This window comes from Nansenia antarctica (genome assembly GCF_963989245.1).
Source record: "Nansenia antarctica genome assembly, chromosome: 3".
In the NCBI taxonomy this organism is placed as follows: Eukaryota; Metazoa; Chordata; class Actinopteri; order Argentiniformes; family Microstomatidae; genus Nansenia; species Nansenia antarctica.
Window position 1 is genome coordinate 11,970,956 of NC_137688.1, and position 18,131 is coordinate 11,989,086.

An 18,131-nucleotide genomic window follows, 5' to 3' on the forward strand; every position below is an offset into this window, starting at 1 on the left:
GCGTCTTTTTCATCATAATCGACATCGACGGAGCTCCAGATTGCATTTTTTTATCCCCAGAGTGTCAGGAAGGTGATCTATAGACCTCTGAGGTGGAGAAATCACAGAGGATGACAGACTCACACTTACCGCTGGTGAGTGTTCGTCCGGCTGTTCCCCTGGGAGGAGAGTTACAGCCACTTTAGCCACGTATTAAAAGACTTACAGGCTTGTTTGGGCCTGTGTGGTGCACACTCAGAGCAGCTCAACTTCTGCCAATGTGACCTTAGCATGTCATGGGGCAATTAAATTCTGTCCACCCCCCCCCCCAAACCAACCACACTCACTCACTCACACTACAACAATAATATATGACTACTTGTACACTACCCGAGTACTTGAACACTACCTGAGTACTTGAACACTACCTGACTACTTCTACACTACCTGAGTACTTGGCTACTTGTACTGTATCATGTTACATTTCATCTTATTGAACTTTGCACAGCATTTTGCACTATTGTTTTCACTGTAGTAGGACAGGTTCCGCTGTAGTACGACTATCATCACTTTATTACTTCATCACTTTATTACTTTATTATTACTTACTTTACTTATCTATTTACTTATCTATCTATTATTGTGATGTTGTGTCTTGCTGCAATGTTGAAGAACCAAATTGTGTGATCAATTGTGTTGCTGAATGGCATTTGTTGACAGTGGAGGTCATTATGGACTTCCGAAAAAAGGCCCCAACTCACTCTCCACTGGTCATCAATAACTCCCCTGTCACAATAATGGATGAATTCAAGTTTCTGGGCACTACCATCTCCAACAAACTAAAATGGGATAACAACATCACCCATTTAGTTAAAAAAGGCCAGCAGCGCTTGTTCTTCCTCCGTCAGCTTAAGAGACTCCACATCAGTCGTCACATCCTGGTCCAGTTCTACAGGGCCGCCATAGAGAGCATCCTAACATCCTCCATCACTGTCTGGTACGACTCTGCGTCTGCCCGATCCAAGGCCAAGCTACAAAGAGTCGTACGGACAGCTGAGCGGATCATCGGCTGCCCCCTGCCTCCCATCACAGACCTCCATAGCTCCAGATCACTGAAGAGAGCACGCAAGATTGTGGCTGACCCCTCACATCCAGCTCACAGCCTGTTTGCATTACTCCCTTCTGGACAGCGCTACAGGGCCACCAGGACAAAAACATCAAGACACTTGAACAGTTTTTCCCCAAAGCCATAGACCTTCTCAATAACTGCTGATCATTGTACCTTGCACTTTACATGTTCTTGCACTTAGTTGTACAGTATTTATTCATAATATCCACTCATATTGGTACTGTATATTTTGTCTTGAGTATTGTCATGTTGTCGTCTTGTTGTTGTATGTACTGTAGCTTGTTTAGTATGGTTGAATACCAAATAATGTTCCTAGTGCACTGCACATGGCAAATCAAGTTGAATTGAATTGAATTGAATTGAATTGAATTGTTGAAAGCCCGCTTGATAAACTGATTAAATGTAAACTAATTAGAAGTTATACAATAGATGTGGACAATAACATATACCGTATATATATATATATATGTTTCAACAACATATTGGTCAGTTATTTGGCAGAACTGGATCTCCTCTGGTCTAGAGCATGCCTACCCCTATATGAGGGAGGATGGAAGCACAGCTATTTGTAGGCTCATCAGAGCATGACACAGAACATGAATATCCCCAAGCTTGAAGATGAGCTCCTAACCTTACCACCTCATCATTCTCTTTCTCCCCCCCCCTCTCTCCCCCCCTCTCTCTCTCTCTCTCTCTCTCTCTCTCTCTCTCTCTCTCTCTCTCTCTCTCTCTCTCTCTCTCTCTCTCACACACGCACACACACACACACACACACACACATACACATACACATACACATACACACACAAACACACACACACACACACACTCACACACACACACACACACACCTTTACAGCACACATTCACACACTCACTTTTTTCTGAAAGTTAAGTTACTGAAGTCACTCTTTTATGTAATGCATCTACCTCTCTCACTCTCTCTCTCTCTCTTTCTCTCTCTCTCTCTCTCTCTCTCTCTCTCTCTCTCTCTCTCTCTCTCTCTCTCTCTCTCTCTCCCCCCCCCCCTCTCTTTTGACCCTCTCTGCCTCTTGCAGCTTTTAGCTGACTTTTAGCTGACGTTCAGTGGCCCAACATTGGGCTTTGCAGCCAGTTTTGTCCAGGAGCGGTATGAGCTCCACTTTTAGTTAACGGTGGCTTCACCTCCTCGGCCCGCAAGTGGCTGTCACTCCGGCTGTATCACGGCTCAACGCACGAGGGAGGAGGAGTGGAGGGGCAGAGAGGACGGGGGGGGGTGTCGGAGGGCAGGGGGTGGGGTATGCTGCACATACTTAATAGTAGGTTACATATATGTATATAATGATCCATCAGTTTTTTTTTAGCAGTGAGTCATAAAGTAAAGCTTCCTACCCTAAATATATTTGGATTTACGGTTCACTTACAGTTCCCCCGCAGCTCCTTAGCTTAGAGTATAAGGACAATATCCTGTTACACTGAAGAGCCTTGTCCATGCTAATGGGTCACTTAATGGATACTGATGCATCTCACTGGGAAAGCCTTTTGTGTTGGCCCAGCTTCATCAAGAAGTCTATTCAAGTCAAATGTTGTGAGCGAGTAAAAAGCCTGTGCTCCTTTTCTTGTCTTTGGCAGAATATCAAGCAGATTGTTTAAATGTCAGATTGTCGGGTCTGTTGGAGATGCACGCGGGGAGAGAGGGGGGGGGGGGGTGCGGGTGTGAAACGTTACCCTTTCAGACTCAAGAATTACTGTGCTAATTAACAGAGGTATACTTTCTCAAATATCACATTAATGTCAATGGCGGTGGGGGGTGGGGGGTGGGGAGTGTGTGTGTGTGGGGGCGGGGGGGGCTGCAGTCTAGTCCAGTCCCTCTGTCACATCAGAGGAGATCCCTGTGGATATAACAAGCTCACAGGCCGTAGAGTGAGTAGGTGAGGGCATCGGGGTGCCTGCATATTCATACAGGCTCTCACAGACAGCGTAAGTCCTATTTACTGACACCATCACACTGCCGCGCACGTGACACAGTTCTTTAAAGCCGCCAGTAGGCTGCACAACAAGGCTCCAAAGAGCAGCGTCTCCCCTCACAGGGGGATAGAAGAAAGGATAGAAATATAACCATAGTCAATGATTAATCGCTTTCAATTCGTAAAACCCGAGAAAAAGTAAAAAAAAGAAAAAAAGATCAAAAGATCAAAAAGTTCTCTCAAGTCAAGGTTGTTCTCAGACTACTTGCTATTCTTGTCAAGTTCATATATCTCTATCTATTTTCTGCGCTCTCTTGACTTCTTTTCTCCCCAAAATATTCACTTTCAACCATGACTGAACATAATTACAGCATCTCCCACCCGCTCTTCTGGTGCAATCTTCATTTTCATCCTGTACTTTGAGAGGGCTTCAATCTTCCCACGGCTGACCTCGGTGTGTCTTCCTCTCCTCTCTCTCGGGAGCCGTTAATATGCCTACCTGAAGAGTGCTCGTGCTCGTCTCCCTCGTCTCCCCAAACCTGGCTCCCGTGATAACCACACAGTACAGCGTCTCCTCCTCAGACTGCGGCTCACTCTCTCACTCTCTCTCTCGTCCCTCAGAGACGTCCTCTTAATGCAGACTGACAGGACCCTCGTCATCTTAACAGCTCCGCGGGGCTGGTTACATAAAGCACGTACTGGAGGAGGTTGAAGTTTGATCGTCTGTGTAATCTAACCGAAAGGCGTGTGTGCTTATTATGAAGTACACCAAGAGCTCCGAGCAGGGGGCGACATGACGGTGAGGCTGTGTGGTCCAAGGGTGGGGGGGGGGGGGGGGTCCCTATAGCTACCGTTTCCACAGCGATGTCCCTCTGAGGAATCCCTGTCCTCTGCACACGCCAGGAAGGACAGCCTGGGGCCTGTCAGAGGTCAGTCCAGACGCCACTCTGGTACAATTCCAACACATACAGTTACATCAGGGGGCGGCTGCGGCTCAGGAGGTGGAGCCGGCGTCTAGCATGGTAGCTTGGCCGCCGTTGGTGTGTGAATGTGTGTGTGAACAGGGGCATGAGAGGCCGTTGTAAAGCGCTTTGGAATAAGGCGACTATATGAGTGCACTAGTCCTTTTACCATTTTATTGTTTACATCAAATCAGTGAAATCACAGTTTTTCTCTTCACTGTTTTTTTCTCTATGTGGTTGTCAGTGGCTCAGTGTGGTCCTCTGTGGCTCAGTTGGTAGAGCATGGCGCTAACAACGCTTAGGTTGTGGGTTCGATTTCCGCTGGGACCATATATACTGAAATGTATGCACTCATTGCAATGTAAGTCGCTTTGGATAAAAGAGTCAGCTGAATGACATTTACAGTATTATTATATTATACCCCGTCCTCTCGAATCATGACTCACCACAGCCGACCTCTAATTCCCCTCCGATATCAGTCAGATGAAGATGCAATGTGATGTGTGGCATGTCTGAAGGGGCGTGTGGAAGGAAGCAGAGCCTAAGAGATCCTCCTAATCAGACGAATGCTTTGACACACTACGAGAGAGAGAGAGAGAGAGAGAGAGAGAGAGAGAGAGAGAGAGAGAGAGAGAGAGAGAGAGAACCTAGCAAGGCTTACAGGGATGTGAGCTTACACTCAAACAGCAAAGTGAGAGATTAGCCAGAGCTTTGCTGCTAAGATTCTTTCTGCTGAACTGCTAGTCTGGAGAGGAGCACGGCGCTGTCTCTGGCCTCATCGACACAGACAGTCAGGGCAGCCAGCGGGTGGGGTGGGGTCTTACAGGGCAGCCAGCAAGGGGGTCTTACAAGGCAGCCAGAGCTCTAGGGTTACTCTAGGGTGGGACTGACTCCAGGCCTCCCCAGATTGGAGCCCCTTTCCTGGGTGATACAGCTCGATCGGAGGAGGGTAGACAGACTGCCTCCTCTAACACGCAGGTCGTCACTGCTACCCCCTGGTGGTTCAACTCACTCACCGACCAGACGGCGCCATCTGATCAGAGGCGCTCGGATGTTCAATTTAGCCGTTCAGACCACGGGAATGCTATGAGAACACTATCCGCATTTATAGGACGGTATTTATTCCTGTCCTCTAGTCTCTAGGCCACGCATCAGACCCCCCCATTTCATCACTATTTAAAGCTGCTAATCTGTAAAGCTCTAATATTAATAGTGCTGCATTAGGATTGCAACCTGAGTTTCATCCCAGTCTTTGTTTGAACAACGGTCATATTCCACGGTAAACATTCCTGTTCTGTTGACTGGCTCCAAAAGGCACTCGGGCCTGCCACTGTGCGGATGTAGCAGGCTGCTGTGGTCTGGGGCCCAGTGGAGAGGTCCAGGTCGATCGACAGCCAGAGGAAGAGCTTTATACAGGCGCAGAAAAGACCACCGTCCACATGATAATGGCTCCCTGATGGAAAAAGGCCATGAAAACGAAACATTGACCAATAAAGGCAGGAGCTTCACCAGGCCTCCTCACATCCCTCCTCTCCATCCCTCCCTCCGTCCCTGCCCCTCCCTCTCCACCTCCCTCCCCACATCCATCCCCATCACTCCTCACTTCTATCCATCCATCCCCATATCCCTCCCTCCATCCCTCCCCATATCCCTCCCTCCATCCCTCCCCAAATCCCTCCCTCCATCCACCCCCACATCCCTCCCCACATCCATCCATCTCTCCATCCATCCCTCCCCACATTCCTCCCTCTATCCCTCCCCATATCCCTCTCTCCATCCCTTCCCACATCCCTCGCCTCATCCCTTCCCACATCCCTCCCTCCATCCCTCCCCATCCCTCCCTCCATCCATCTCTCCCCATCTCTCCATCCCTCCCCACATCCCTCCCTCCATCCCTCCCCATCCCTCCCTCCATCCATCTCTCCCCATCTCTCCATCCCTCCCCACATCCCTCCCTCCATCCATCTCTCCCCATCTCTCCATCCCTCCCCACATCCCTCCCTCCATCCCTTCCTCCATCCCTCCCCATCTCTCCCTCCATCCATCTCTCCCCATCTCTCCATCCCTCCCTCCATCCCTCCCCTCTTCCCTCCATCCCTCCCTCCATCCCTCCCTTCATCTCTCCATCCCTCCCCACATCCCACCCTCCATCCCTCCCCACATCCCTCCCTCCATCCCTCCCCTGTTCCCTCCATCCATCCCCATCCCTCCCTCCATCTCTCCCTCCATCCCTCCCTCCATCTCTCCCTCCATCCCTCCCTCCATCCCTCTCCACATCCCTCCATCCCTCCCTCCTTCCCTCTCCAGAGCTACAGTACAATCGATAGCACTGAGCAGGCATCAGAGGTTTTATGATCTGCCGGCCCTGGCCTGATCCCCCATTGTAGCAGCTAATCTAATTGGAGCCGGCACAGATTCCCAGCTGTGCTCAGACGTGTGTGTGGCTGCCCCAGAGAGGGAGATGCACGTCAACCAAATCAATGGCCCAGGCTTTATAAATCACACTGCTCTCTCCTCCTCCTCTTCCTCCTCCTCCTCCTCCTCCTCCCCTCCTCCATCCTCCCATCCATCCTTCCATCCTCTGCATCTGACATAGTCTTGATTGCAGTGGAGGCTAGCGAAGGTAGAAATCAGAGGACAGGCTCATTGTAATGCATGGAACGCAATGATTAGGCCTCATTCCATTCCATGCATTCCAATGAGCCCATCTACCGATTTCTACCTCCGCTATCCTCCGCAGCTTGACTGGAATCATTACTGGCTGCTCCGGGTGACCTTCTTCACTCTCCTGTCTGACAATCCCCCACCCCCCCCACCCCGTCCCCCATAAAATCGTGAGTCTTCCTTCTTCTAACATTATGACTGCCAATGGCCCCTGGCCCGAGCATAGATTACTTTTTCTTACGATGACCGATGGATAGATGATTCACTTACTTAGACAAATGTATTTGGATAAAGGTGTCTGCTAAATGTCAAAAATGTAAATGTAGGCTAAATATACAACCTGAGTCAGCCTGGACAGCAGACCACTGTTAACTGTTCACAATCACTACAGTATGTACTGTATACTGTATATGGGTGACCTTGTTTGCCTGGCAATATCTTTTAATCTATGCCTTCTTTGGTTTGGCAGGAACAGTTGGCATGTCTACTATGTTTTTGCTTACAAAGTGGATTTTTTTTCACAAAATATTTCTTTGCTTTTGATTTAATTTGGCTCAAGATTAACTCCATACCTTTTCAGTCAAATCCTTCCCGTGATGCTTTGCTGTGGTGGCTTGGAATTCAAATCGGGAACACCAATCACGGACGCTTCTAACGAACGGAGCAGCATTTAAACTTGTAGGAGTCACTGTTGTCAAAAGACAGGCGAGTAACAGCGGGGGAAAACAAGTTGTCAAGGCGTATTTTTTGTACATTTGGTAATCTATCTATTAATCGACCTTGGCCGTATGCAATACATATATGCACGGTCTTATTTCATCACCGACGTTAGATAGTTTTGATTTGAATTCAGTGGAGTGTTCGAATGTGGATGGTAAGATAGTTAGCTAGACAGATTAAGTGAGGTAGCTTTTAAACGTTTTGTCATTATTTTGTTCTTATTCACTGCGCTGAAGAACTCCTTTTTTGATCAAGATGAGTGCAGCAATCGCAAAACCGGTTGCTCCGTCGACACACGCCGACCCCAAATCTGCACCTCTCAAAGAGATCCCAGATATCCTTGTGGATCCTCGGACTAAGAAACGATACACGAGGGGAAGATTCCTTGGGAAAGGAGGCTTCGCTAAATGCTACGAGATCACAGACATGGACACTAAAGAGGTCTTCGCCGGTAAAGTCGTCCCCAAGTCGATGATCCTCAAGCCTAACCAGAGGGAGAAGATGAGCTCCGAAATCTCAATTCACAAAAGTCTAGATAGCCCGCACGTCGTGGGATTTAAGTGCTTTTTCGAGGACGACGACTTCGTTTTTGTTGTGCTGGAGATTTGCAGACGACGGTCTCTTCTGGAGTTGCACAAGCGGCGGAAGGCAGTGACCGAACCGGAGGCTCGCTACTACATGATGCAGCTGCTCAAGGGCTGCCAATATCTCCACAACAACCGCGTCATCCACCGGGATTTAAAACTCGGCAACATCTTCCTCAACGACGACATGGATGTCAAAATAGGTGACTTTGGCCTGGCCACTAAGATAGAGTATGACGGGGAGCGAAAGAAGACCCTGTGTGGTACACCCAACTACATCGCCCCGGAGGTGCTGTGTAAGAAAGGCCACAGCTACGAGGTCGACGTCTGGTCTCTGGGCTGCATCCTCTACACCTTGCTCGTAGGAAAACCCCCGTTTGAGACTTCCTGCCTGAAGGAGACCTACAACCGCATCAAGAAGAACAACTACACTGTCCCCTGGCACATCAACCCTGTGGCGACCAACCTGATCAAGAGGATGCTCCACGCGGAGCCCAGCCAGCGGCCCACCATCGCGGAGCTACAGCACGACGAGTTCTTCACGACGGGCTACATCCCCCAGCGGCTGCCCACCACCTGCCTCACGGTGCCCCCGCGCTTCTCCATCGCCCCCTCCTCCCTGGACCAGCGCAAACCGCTCACCGCCCTCAACAACCAAGGTGGGACAGATAAGCTGGAGTCAAAGGACGAGCCCCTACACAGAGAGATCCCCGAGCCCACGGTCTGCAACCTGACTGACCTGCTGCAACAGCTGGACAGTGTCAATGCGTCCAAGCCCTCAGAGAGAGCCCTCATACGCATGGGGGAGGCTGAGGACCCAGCCTGCATCCCCATCTTCTGGATCAGCAAGTGGGTGGACTACTCTGACAAGTACGGCCTGGGTTACCAGCTGTGCGACAACAGCGTGGGCGTGCTGTTCAACGACTACACACGCCTCATCATGTACCTGGACGGGGACAGCCTGCAGTACATCGACAAGACGGCGGCTGAGTCGTACCTCAGCGTGCGCTCCTACCCCTCGGCGCTCTCCAAGAAGATCACGTTGCTCAAGTATATCTGTAACTACATGAGCGAGCACCTGCTGAAGGCGGGTGCCAATGTGAAGCCCCGGGAGGGAGACGAGCTGGCCCGCCTGCCCTACCTCTGCCACTGGTTCAGGACCAAGAGTGCCATCATCCTCCACCTCACCAACGGCACGGTGCAGATCAACTTCTTCCAGGACCACACCAAGCTGATCCTCTGCCCTCTGATGGGAGCGGTGACGTACATCGACGAGAAGAGGGCCTTCTGCACCTACAAGATGAGCCTGATCGAGGAGTTCGGCTGCTGCAAGGAGCTGGCCAGCCGCATGAGATACGCCCGCCTCATGGTCGACAAACTACTGACCTCCAAGTCGTCAACCACCACTCCACGCTAGAGCCCATTGACGGTGCAGGAGTGGCAACCCCCATCACAACCATCCATCCCACCAGCCTATCAGAGCACTAAGATGGGTTGGTAGGTTCCGGTGGTTGCGATGTCGTCATATGCCTGTACAGCAACATATTTTTACCAGCAGTAAAGTAAAAAAATAATAACTGTCTCATAGTTGAAACGGATGAATGATGATGTGGTGGGTAGTGGTGGTCTAGTGGATAGGGAGTTGGACTTGTGATCGGAAGGTTGTGAGTTCAAATCCCGCCTGAAACCAGACCACTACCAGTGTGCCCTTGAGTAAGGCACTTAGCCCTCAGTTACTCCAGGGGGACTGTCCCTGTAATTCGTAATTGTAAGTCGCTTTGGATTAAAAGCGTCTGCTAAATGGCAAAATTAAAAATTTATTTACATTTAAATTTAATTTAATTTATTTGGTCTGAGTGGATTGAATAGAACAATGTATGAGAACAGTTAGCTATAGCATATGCTTCCTTTGAATAAAGTAATTAAAACATGGTCTCCGTCCAGCAGCTTTATGTTAAGTTGTAATACTGTAGTCATTGCTGTTAAGGACGAAAGTCTTTGAACATCTTTGAACTGCTGATGACTACAGAAAGAGCATTCACGGATACGCCCCACGCAGGCCTGTTGTTAAGCTATTCATTCTGTTCAGCTCACCTATAATAAATCAACCCTAACTTCTTTCTGATGTATATAGAAATAAATAAAGTGTTTTCATTATGTCAAATAGGGAATGATTCAGAGGTGGTGTGTAGCCGTTTGGCTGCATATACATAGAACGGGCCAACCGTAGTGTTCATTACTGAAGCATGAATTATTTAGCCTTTTAACGACTCAATGAAATATATAAAAGGCCACACGTCAATACTGGCCTCCATCCGAGCAGCCTTGGGACTCCCCGTGGGCGGGCCTGGGGGGCCGTGGGAGGGGGTCATATTCTCCTGGCCAGACCACATAGTGACACTGAGTCTGAACCACAGACAGAGAGACACAGAGAGCTGCATCAGCGCTCTTCTCAAACAACCCGGGAGTAGTACAACTGGCGCTGGTGGTCTTGGCTCAGAAAGGCGGTCCGCTCTGGGGACCAATGCAGCCTTCCTGGTTACTCAGAGAGCGGTAATTCATCTGGAGGTATACACCATCTAGGAGTTAGCTTAGAGGTCAAGGACACAGGGAATCTCTTTATACATAGCAACCCAATCACAACAAGGGCAAATGTATACCTGTGTATAGGAGGAGTCGATGAGGCGGATCTTTACACTGATCGGGTTGTTTAATGGACTTGGCTGCGTCACAACATGTGAGCGACGTGCGTCGTTAAATTTAGAGGTATGTGTGCGCCATCTAGTGGCGTGCGGCCAGAAATGCATATTGAGGTTTGATCAGGGGTCTAGTTTGGATTTTGTAGGTGGAACACGTACTGAATATGGAACGTATCATTCTAAACTAAACCATTGTAGACACAAACCCACGGAACAACCTTTTTGTCAATTGTTATCATTAAATACACAACCGTGTCCACACACTGGCTTTCCCACACAGACAGGCTGAGGCTGGACAAACAAGCAGCTGATTCAGAAGCTAAAGAGTAAACAGACTGCTGTACTTTGGAGTGGTGGCAGGCAGCGGTGTGTGTGTGTGTGTGTGTGTGTGTGGGGGGGTGTGTGTGTGGGTGTGTGTGTGTCTGTGTGTGACTCCGTGTGTGTCTGTGTGTGTGTTTTCTCCACAGAGTCATGGTGATATCAGGATATTTAATCAGACAGAGATGACACACTATCTTCTTCTCCTCCTCGGTGGTGTGCTACTGCTGGACTGGCGGCTGGGCTGTGGAGGTAAGTTCTGCTGTCACAGAGGTTCTGCTCTCACAGAGGTTCTGCTCTCACTAACATGTACTGTACAGTACACACCACTCTGAGGACTACAGTCAGGCCAGGCTGGCCTCAACATGGACGCTCAGACAGCACTTGGATATGACACACGATGTCCCTCTCCCTCCCACAGCCCCGGCTCCAGAACACGTGTTCCTGTCGGGCCGGGCGGCGGACAGCGTTCTGAAGAGACAGAAGCGGTACAACTCTGGGGGCTTCGAGGAGTGGATAGAGGGCAACCTGGAGAGAGAGTGTCTGGAGGAGAAGTGTGACCTGGAAGAGGCCAGGGAGTTCTTTGAGGATGACGTAAAGACGGTGTGTGCGTGTGTGTGTGTGTGTGTGTGTGTGTGTGTGTGTGTGTGTGCGTGTGCGTGCGTGTGCGTGTGTGCGTGTGTGTGTGTGTGTGCGTGTGTGTGTGTGTGCGTGTGCGTGTGTGTGTGTCACTCTTCTCTCAGTGCTGTGAAGGTGGGGGTAAAGAATGTAAAGATTCCCACCTTGTTTTTCAGATGGAGTTCTGGGTCGGTTATTTAGGTAAGACTTTGCTTAATGATCCACTGCATGTTGACAGAAGGACAGAGGATACAGCTGTGACTCAGTGATTGCTTTAGACTGTGTGTGTGTGTGTGTGTGTGTGTGTGTGTGTGTGTGTGTGTGTGGGTGGGTGGTTGTAGGCTGTGTACTGTGTGGGTTTCTAGTGACTAGTCAAGGCAATACGCTCTACTGTATGACTCATGCTGTTTTGCTCAATCATTTAATGTTTCCTCAGATGGGGACCAGTGTAAGTCGAACCCCTGTCAGAATCAGGGGGTGTGTGAAGACCACCTGGGGACGTACACCTGCACCTGTCTGCCCGGCTTCGCTGGCAGGAACTGTGAGATCGGTGAGTGACAGCCGTGACGTCAAACCTTTACGTCGGTCATGAGGCTTGTACCTATAGTCTCATTGCGTTCCGTGCATTTACAACGAGTCCCCCCAACCCCCGCCCTCTGATCGATACCTCCACCCGCCCCCCCCTCGCCCTCTGATAGCTACCTCCACCCGCCCCCCCCCTCGCCCTCTGATAGCTACCTCCACCAGCTACCCCTCCCGCCCTCTGATAGATACCTCCTTCAGCCTCCCCTGGTCCATAGTCACACACAGATGTTTCTCCACACAGTCACGGCCAGGCGATGTCACATCGCCAACGGAGGATGTCTGCACTTCTGTGAGCCCGTGGGCTCCTACGGGGCGCGGTGCAGCTGTGTGGAGGGCTACAGGCTGGACGCAGACGGGGTGTTCTGTGTCCCCGAAGGTACCCACCTCACCTACCCTCCTCTCCTTCCTATGGTGAATAAGACTGTGAGGTGATCGCCCCGTGTCTAACCGTGGATCTGCTGTGTGTGTGTGTGATGGGGTGTGTGTGTGTGTGTGTGTGTGTGATGGGATGTGTGTGTATGTGCGTGTGTGCGTGGACTTCACCAGTGGAGTTCCCTTGTGGCAGAGACAGGTGGACTGTGATCACCTCCATGTCTTCGAGGTTCTTTTTCCCACCTGGCAACTCCAGCCTGCTGAACACGACAGCAGATTACAACCTCACAACCACCTTCTCCACCACGCCAACCCCAACCTTAGAGACTACCATCCCTACCCCTCCTCCTACCCCTCCTCCTACCCCTACCCCTCCTCCTACCAGTGCTTCTACAGTATCCCAGTCCTTCAGATCCTGGCTGCCACAATGGATGCTTCACCCCACTGTCACGAGATCGAACACACGCATCGTCGGTGGCAACACAGTCATCCAGGGAGAGATACCCTGGCAGGTAAGAGAGGGATATGACTGTGGGAACTATAAACTGTAAACGGTGTGTGTGTGAGTGTGTGTGTGTTTGAGTGTGTGTGTGTGTGTGTGTGCGCGTGTGTGAGTGTGTGTGTGCGTGTGTGTTGGGGGGGGGGGGGGGGGTGGCAGAGACTAGAGAATACATATAAAACGTGCTCTAGAAGTTTGATTTGATCACCCGTACCTGAGGCCCTCTCCCTCCTCCCTGCCCCCCCAGGCAGCCCTGCTACAGAAGGGCAGTGACGTGGTGTTCTGCGGGGGCTCCGTCCTCAGCGAGCTGTGGGTTGTCACGGCAGCCCACTGTCTGGCAGAGAGCCAGGGGATCATCTTCGTCAGAGTGGGTGAGTCGCAGCAACAACACTCCTCTAACACGCCTCGGCTGAAACACTATCTCTGCTCTCAGCGTGGCGGGTCAGCTCCATTCAGCACTTGTGTGACGTGCTGTAATACAAATCGGTAGCACTTACTGTACATACTGTAGACGTGGAGGGTGCAGGATGTAAGGTATACATGAGTTACATATCGGTGTCAGGGTTCTGGCGTACTGTGTGTGCTCGTGTGCAGAAGGAGTATGCTACACTACACTGGAGTGTGCACGACATACGTAATCATTTAAAATGGTTTTATTGCCATGCAGTCAATTATTATTTATTGGACTTTGGTATTTTTTTGCTCTAGGCACAGGGTCAGCCATAGTCGGCGCCCCTGGAGCAATTAGGGGTTAACCCTCCTGAGGCGGGGGTCGAACCAGCTACCTTCCGATCGCTAGCCGGCCTCTCTCACCTCTAGGCCGCCGCCATCACACTGCTGTACATAAGGGTGATTAGACTGTCCTCCTGTCCTGTCTTCCTGTCCTGTCCTCCTGTCCTGTCCTCCTGTCCTGTCCTGTCCTCCTGTCCTGTCCTCCTGTCCTGTCCTCCTGTCCTGTCCTGTCCTCCTGTCCTGTCCTGTCCTCCTGTCCTGTCCTCCCTGCAGGTGAACACAACGTCCACGCCGTCGAGGGGACGGAGCAGAACCACGAGGTGTCGGAGCGGCACCCCCACCCCGCCTACAGCCCAGAGCGGAGCCTGTACAACCACGACATCGCCCTGCTGCGCCTGGCCACCGCCATCCGCTTTTCCCAGGACGTGCGTCCGGTCTGCCTGGCGCCCAAGGCCTTCACCGAGGCGCTGGTGTCCAAGGCCTCCCCGGGCACCGTCAGCGGCTGGGGCCGCACGCGCTTCCAGGGGGCCACGGCCCACACCCTGCAGAAGGTCCAGGTGCCCTTCACCGAGCGGACCGAGTGTAAGGACAGCAGCGCCGCCCGGATCACCCGCTTCATGTTCTGCGCGGGCTACGCCGACGAGGCCAAAGACTCCTGTCAGGGGGACAGCGGGGGTCCCCATACCAACCGTTACCACGACACCTGGTTCCTCACGGGGATCGTGAGCTGGGGGGAGGAGTGTGCCAAGGAGGGGAAGTACGGAGTGTACACTAGGGTGTCACACTACTACCGCTGGATACGGAACACCATGGCGGTGACTAAGATGTTGCTGCTGGATAGTGTGGACCCCTGACCCCTCTGACCTATGAACTGTGACTCATCCTGTTCTCTGTACTTCTAGTTCTGATCTTGTGCCCTTCTCTAATCATGTGCCCGTTTTATTTTGTTCTTTTTAATGACGATAAAAATATCTGAAATACTTCACTCCCATCTACTGGCAAAGGAAGGCTTTACAAGAGCCCAATTATAGCACCTACTGTTGTGTGTATTCATAAAACAATAATAAATACAAAAATACTCAATGGCCATTTTTGGAAACAAATATATGCAGAATACAATTCCTAAAACAAGAACAGAAATATGTCAATAAATACTTTATTTGGAATTTACAATGTTGAAGCTGTACAAAAATGAGCCAATGACTGTAGAACAGTAATAAAAACCTGAAATATGCCATGTTCAGTCAATATTCAGTACGCCATGCATTTTTCTCCTAAAAACACATTCAGCAACGAGCATACAGTACAGTACAGTGCTCGTCAAGATACTCAGCATTTTAAAGCCATTTTTTTTACTCAGAATTTCTTTTGAACTAACAGTTCTGTGCAAAATGTGCAGCATTTTGGATCGAAGGAGCAGAAACAGCACAACACCTGACTCCATACGGAATCTCTAAAAGCCTTGATGCTCCGCGATGCTGTCACGCAGGGGCTCCTTTAACCGAATATAGACATAATTTCACGGGGCTGCATAGCTGTCTCACGCTGCGAAGGAACAACTTGAGAGCAAAATAAATTAATTAATAACACAAGAAGTGTGTAGTGTTGAGGCACGCCCGCTGCTTTCAAGGCTAATTTCCACATCAAACGCTGCATATCAAAGGCAGGCGTCCGACTGGGGGCGCGATTTGATGTGGTAAATTCATAAAAGTTTGCAATCAATATTTAATTAAGCGTTCGACACAGTGGGTATATTTGCATGTTTGCTGTATGATCCCCTTTAATAGGAAGGCTAAGATGAACTGCGGGGCGATGGAGGAATAGGCGACCCAGGCCTGCCTCTGCATTGGGAGAGGAACAGAGAAGGTGTCATCTGTCTCTCTGAAGCCCCGCTCAGCGTGATGAACACACTTCTATCAATCATAATCATCTCAGACCTGTGTTTGAATTTACCACCCATGACAACCTCCTCAATGGTGTTTTCCATTGACATGTAGGCCTACGCTACACAGAGAAATGAAGGCGGAGATAACCGACCATAGATCAGGGTAATACAGTCTGTGAAGGAGGTAATGTTGAATAAAGCTCAGCTTCTAGAAAGCCTTTAAACTATTACAACTGGTCTCAGATTGATCGTGATCTTTTTTTCTGCTGCCTTATTGACCTTCCGCCTGTAAAGTGCAGGGTGAGTATATTTCTGAGCTCAGGTAGAAGCAAGTGCGTTTGATTTATATGTTCGCTGACACAGTACGATTTTATCAAAGAGGAGATCGATTCCAAAACAGCAGGAATAAAAAAGGCATTATGGCACGGCACGTTTTGGCATGTCAACTCTCGGAGAGGGTAAGAGTGGGGTGCCTTAAGGAATAAGAGAGGTTAGATACTGGAGGTACGGAACACGAGCATGTAGATCAACTAAGCATGTTCACATAACATTCAACACACATACAAAATGGATGACTGTACATACTGTATGTACAAAAGTCTCTTCTTATGAAATGTCTCAGGCGAAACCTGGATTGTGATCCATAAAACCAAACACACGCTCGCACACACACTCACACACACGTGCGCACACACACTCACTCACACACGCACACACACACACATACGCACATGCACACGCACACACACACACACACACACACACACACACACACACACACACAGCCGTCCCACTGATTAGCTATAATGGTTAAGAACCCCTCAGTTAAGAGGCAGCATCCACTATTATGTGTCCAATTCCTGCAACAGCAATCAGTGAAGGCCATAGGTAGGATGTAAGGAAGTGTCTCCTTCTAGTATCAAACTGAGGACCCAGGAAAGGGATTCTGATTGGCCTGTTCCTTCGTGGACAAACACTCCATGTGTCCTTGAACAATCCTTGTGCCGCTGTGCTGGTAAGAGCCCTCTACTGCTTGTGCAATGGCGTCAAAGAGGAACATTCGGAAAGCGTCGTGTCCATTGCCGGAGATAAAAGCAGGTCCTCGTGTCATTGGCCCAGGAAATTGTCCATCAAAAGCATTATGTGACTTTATGTCTGTCAGCCACTCTGTGTGTGTGTCTGTGTGTGTGTGTGTGTGTGTGTGTGAAACATCAGAACATCCAAGCTGCTCTTTCCAGTGAGACGGAAATAAATCCTTTCATTTCCTGTCCTTCCCCCAGATTGGCTAGATCTCTTTGAGGACTTTTCGAGAATCTCTCAGAGGACCGAGGCGTGCGTAGGGTTTACAGATATCCCATCAGCCCTGACCTCACCGTGTCTCAGGGTCCAGGCGTCAGGGTATATACAGGTCCTACACACTGTCACACGCTGCGCCTTCTCCATCAAGGCGTGCTGAGCTTCCTGGTCTTCAGGTTCCCTAGAGCTGCAGGAGAGACACACAGGGAGTCAGACAGGCTGTGGTAATAACACGGTAATAACACACAGGGAGTCAGACAGGCTGTGGTAATAACACGGTAATAACACACAGGGAGTCAGACAGGCTGTGCTAATAACATGGTAATAACACACAGGGGAGTCAGACAGGCTGTGGTAATAACACGGTAATAACACGCAGGGGAGTCAGACAGGCTGCTGTAATAACATGGTAATAACACGCAGGGAGTCAGACAGGCTGTGCTAATAACACGGTAATAACACGCAGGGGAGTCAGACAGGCTGTGGTAATAACACGGTAATAACACGCAGGGGAGTCAGACAGGCTGTGGTAATAACACGGTAATAACACACAGGGGAGTCAGACAGGCTGTGGTAATAACACGGTAATAACACGCAGGGGAGTCAGACAGGCTGTGCTAATAACACGCAGGGGAGTCAGACAGGCTGTGGTAATAACACGGTAATAACACGCAGGGGAGTCAGACAGGCTGTGGTAATAACACGGTAATAACACGCAGGGGAGTCAGACAGGCTGTGCTAATAACATGGTAATAACACGCAGGGGAGTCAGACAGGCTGTGCTAATAACACGGTAATAACACGCAGGGGAGTCAGACAGGCTGTGCTAATAACACGGTAATAACACACAGGGGAGTCAGACAGGCTGTGGTAATAACACGGTAATAACACGCAGGGGAGTCAGACAGGCTGTGCTAATAACACGGTAATAACACGCAGGGGAGTCAGACAGGCTGTGCTAATAACACGGTAATAACACGCAGGGGAGTCAGACAGGCTGTGGTAATAACACGGTAATAACACGCAGGGGAGTCAGACAGGATGTGGTAATAACACGGTAATAACACACAGGGGAGTCAGACAGGCTGTGGTAATAACACGGTAATAACACGCAGGGGAGTCAGACAGGCTGCTGTAATAACA

General features: G+C 50.0%; 3 protein-coding genes across 3 annotated transcripts in view; 2 read left to right on the plus strand and 1 right to left on the minus strand.

Annotated features, from left to right (window-relative positions):
• Positions 1–7,655: 7,655 nt before the first annotated feature.
• LOC308153725 (serine/threonine-protein kinase PLK1-like) lies at positions 7,656–9,401 on the plus strand (the record flags this gene model as incomplete). The annotated part of the gene is made up of 1 exon (XM_080526918.1): positions 7,656–9,401. One exon carries the CDS (start codon positions 7,656–7,658, stop codon positions 9,399–9,401), a length of 1,746 nt encoding a protein of 581 aa, XP_080383044.1.
• A 1,017-nt stretch (positions 9,402–10,418) lies between these two features.
• Positions 10,419–15,850, plus strand: f9a (coagulation factor IXa). The gene is made up of 9 exons (XM_080526425.1): positions 10,419–10,552; positions 11,151–11,253; positions 11,423–11,604; positions 11,796–11,820; positions 12,056–12,169; positions 12,446–12,580; positions 12,751–13,088; positions 13,323–13,446; positions 14,081–15,850. Exons 2-9 carry the CDS (start codon positions 11,187–11,189, stop codon positions 14,659–14,661), a joined length of 1,566 nt encoding a protein of 521 aa, XP_080382551.1. The 5' UTR covers positions 10,419–10,552; positions 11,151–11,186; the 3' UTR covers positions 14,662–15,850.
• Positions 15,851–17,134: 1,284 nt separating this feature from the next.
• Positions 17,135–18,131, minus strand: part of mcf2a (MCF.2 cell line derived transforming sequence a) — a gene marked incomplete at both ends in the record, with an annotated part of 31,134 nt that continues 30,137 nt past the window's right edge. The window contains one exon of the mRNA XM_080526919.1: positions 17,135–17,175. Within this exon, the coding sequence (XP_080383045.1) occupies positions 17,135–17,175 (41 nt within the window). The remainder of the gene's footprint in view (positions 17,176–18,131) is intronic.

What these genes read in the sequence shown, in the direction of transcription:
- f9a (XM_080526425.1), top strand. Translation starts at nt 11,187, where the DNA reads ATGACACACTATCTTCTTCTCCTCCTCGGTGGTGTGCTACTGCTGGAC. An exon ending in TTGAGGATGACGTAAAGACG is followed by an intron (nt 11,605 to 11,795) that starts GTGTGTGCGTGT and finishes CTTGTTTTTCAG; the next exon opens with ATGGAGTTCTGGGTCGGTTA. An exon ending in GATCATCTTCGTCAGAGTGG is followed by an intron (nt 13,447 to 14,080) that starts GTGAGTCGCAGC and finishes TCCTCCCTGCAG; the next exon opens with GTGAACACAACGTCCACGCC.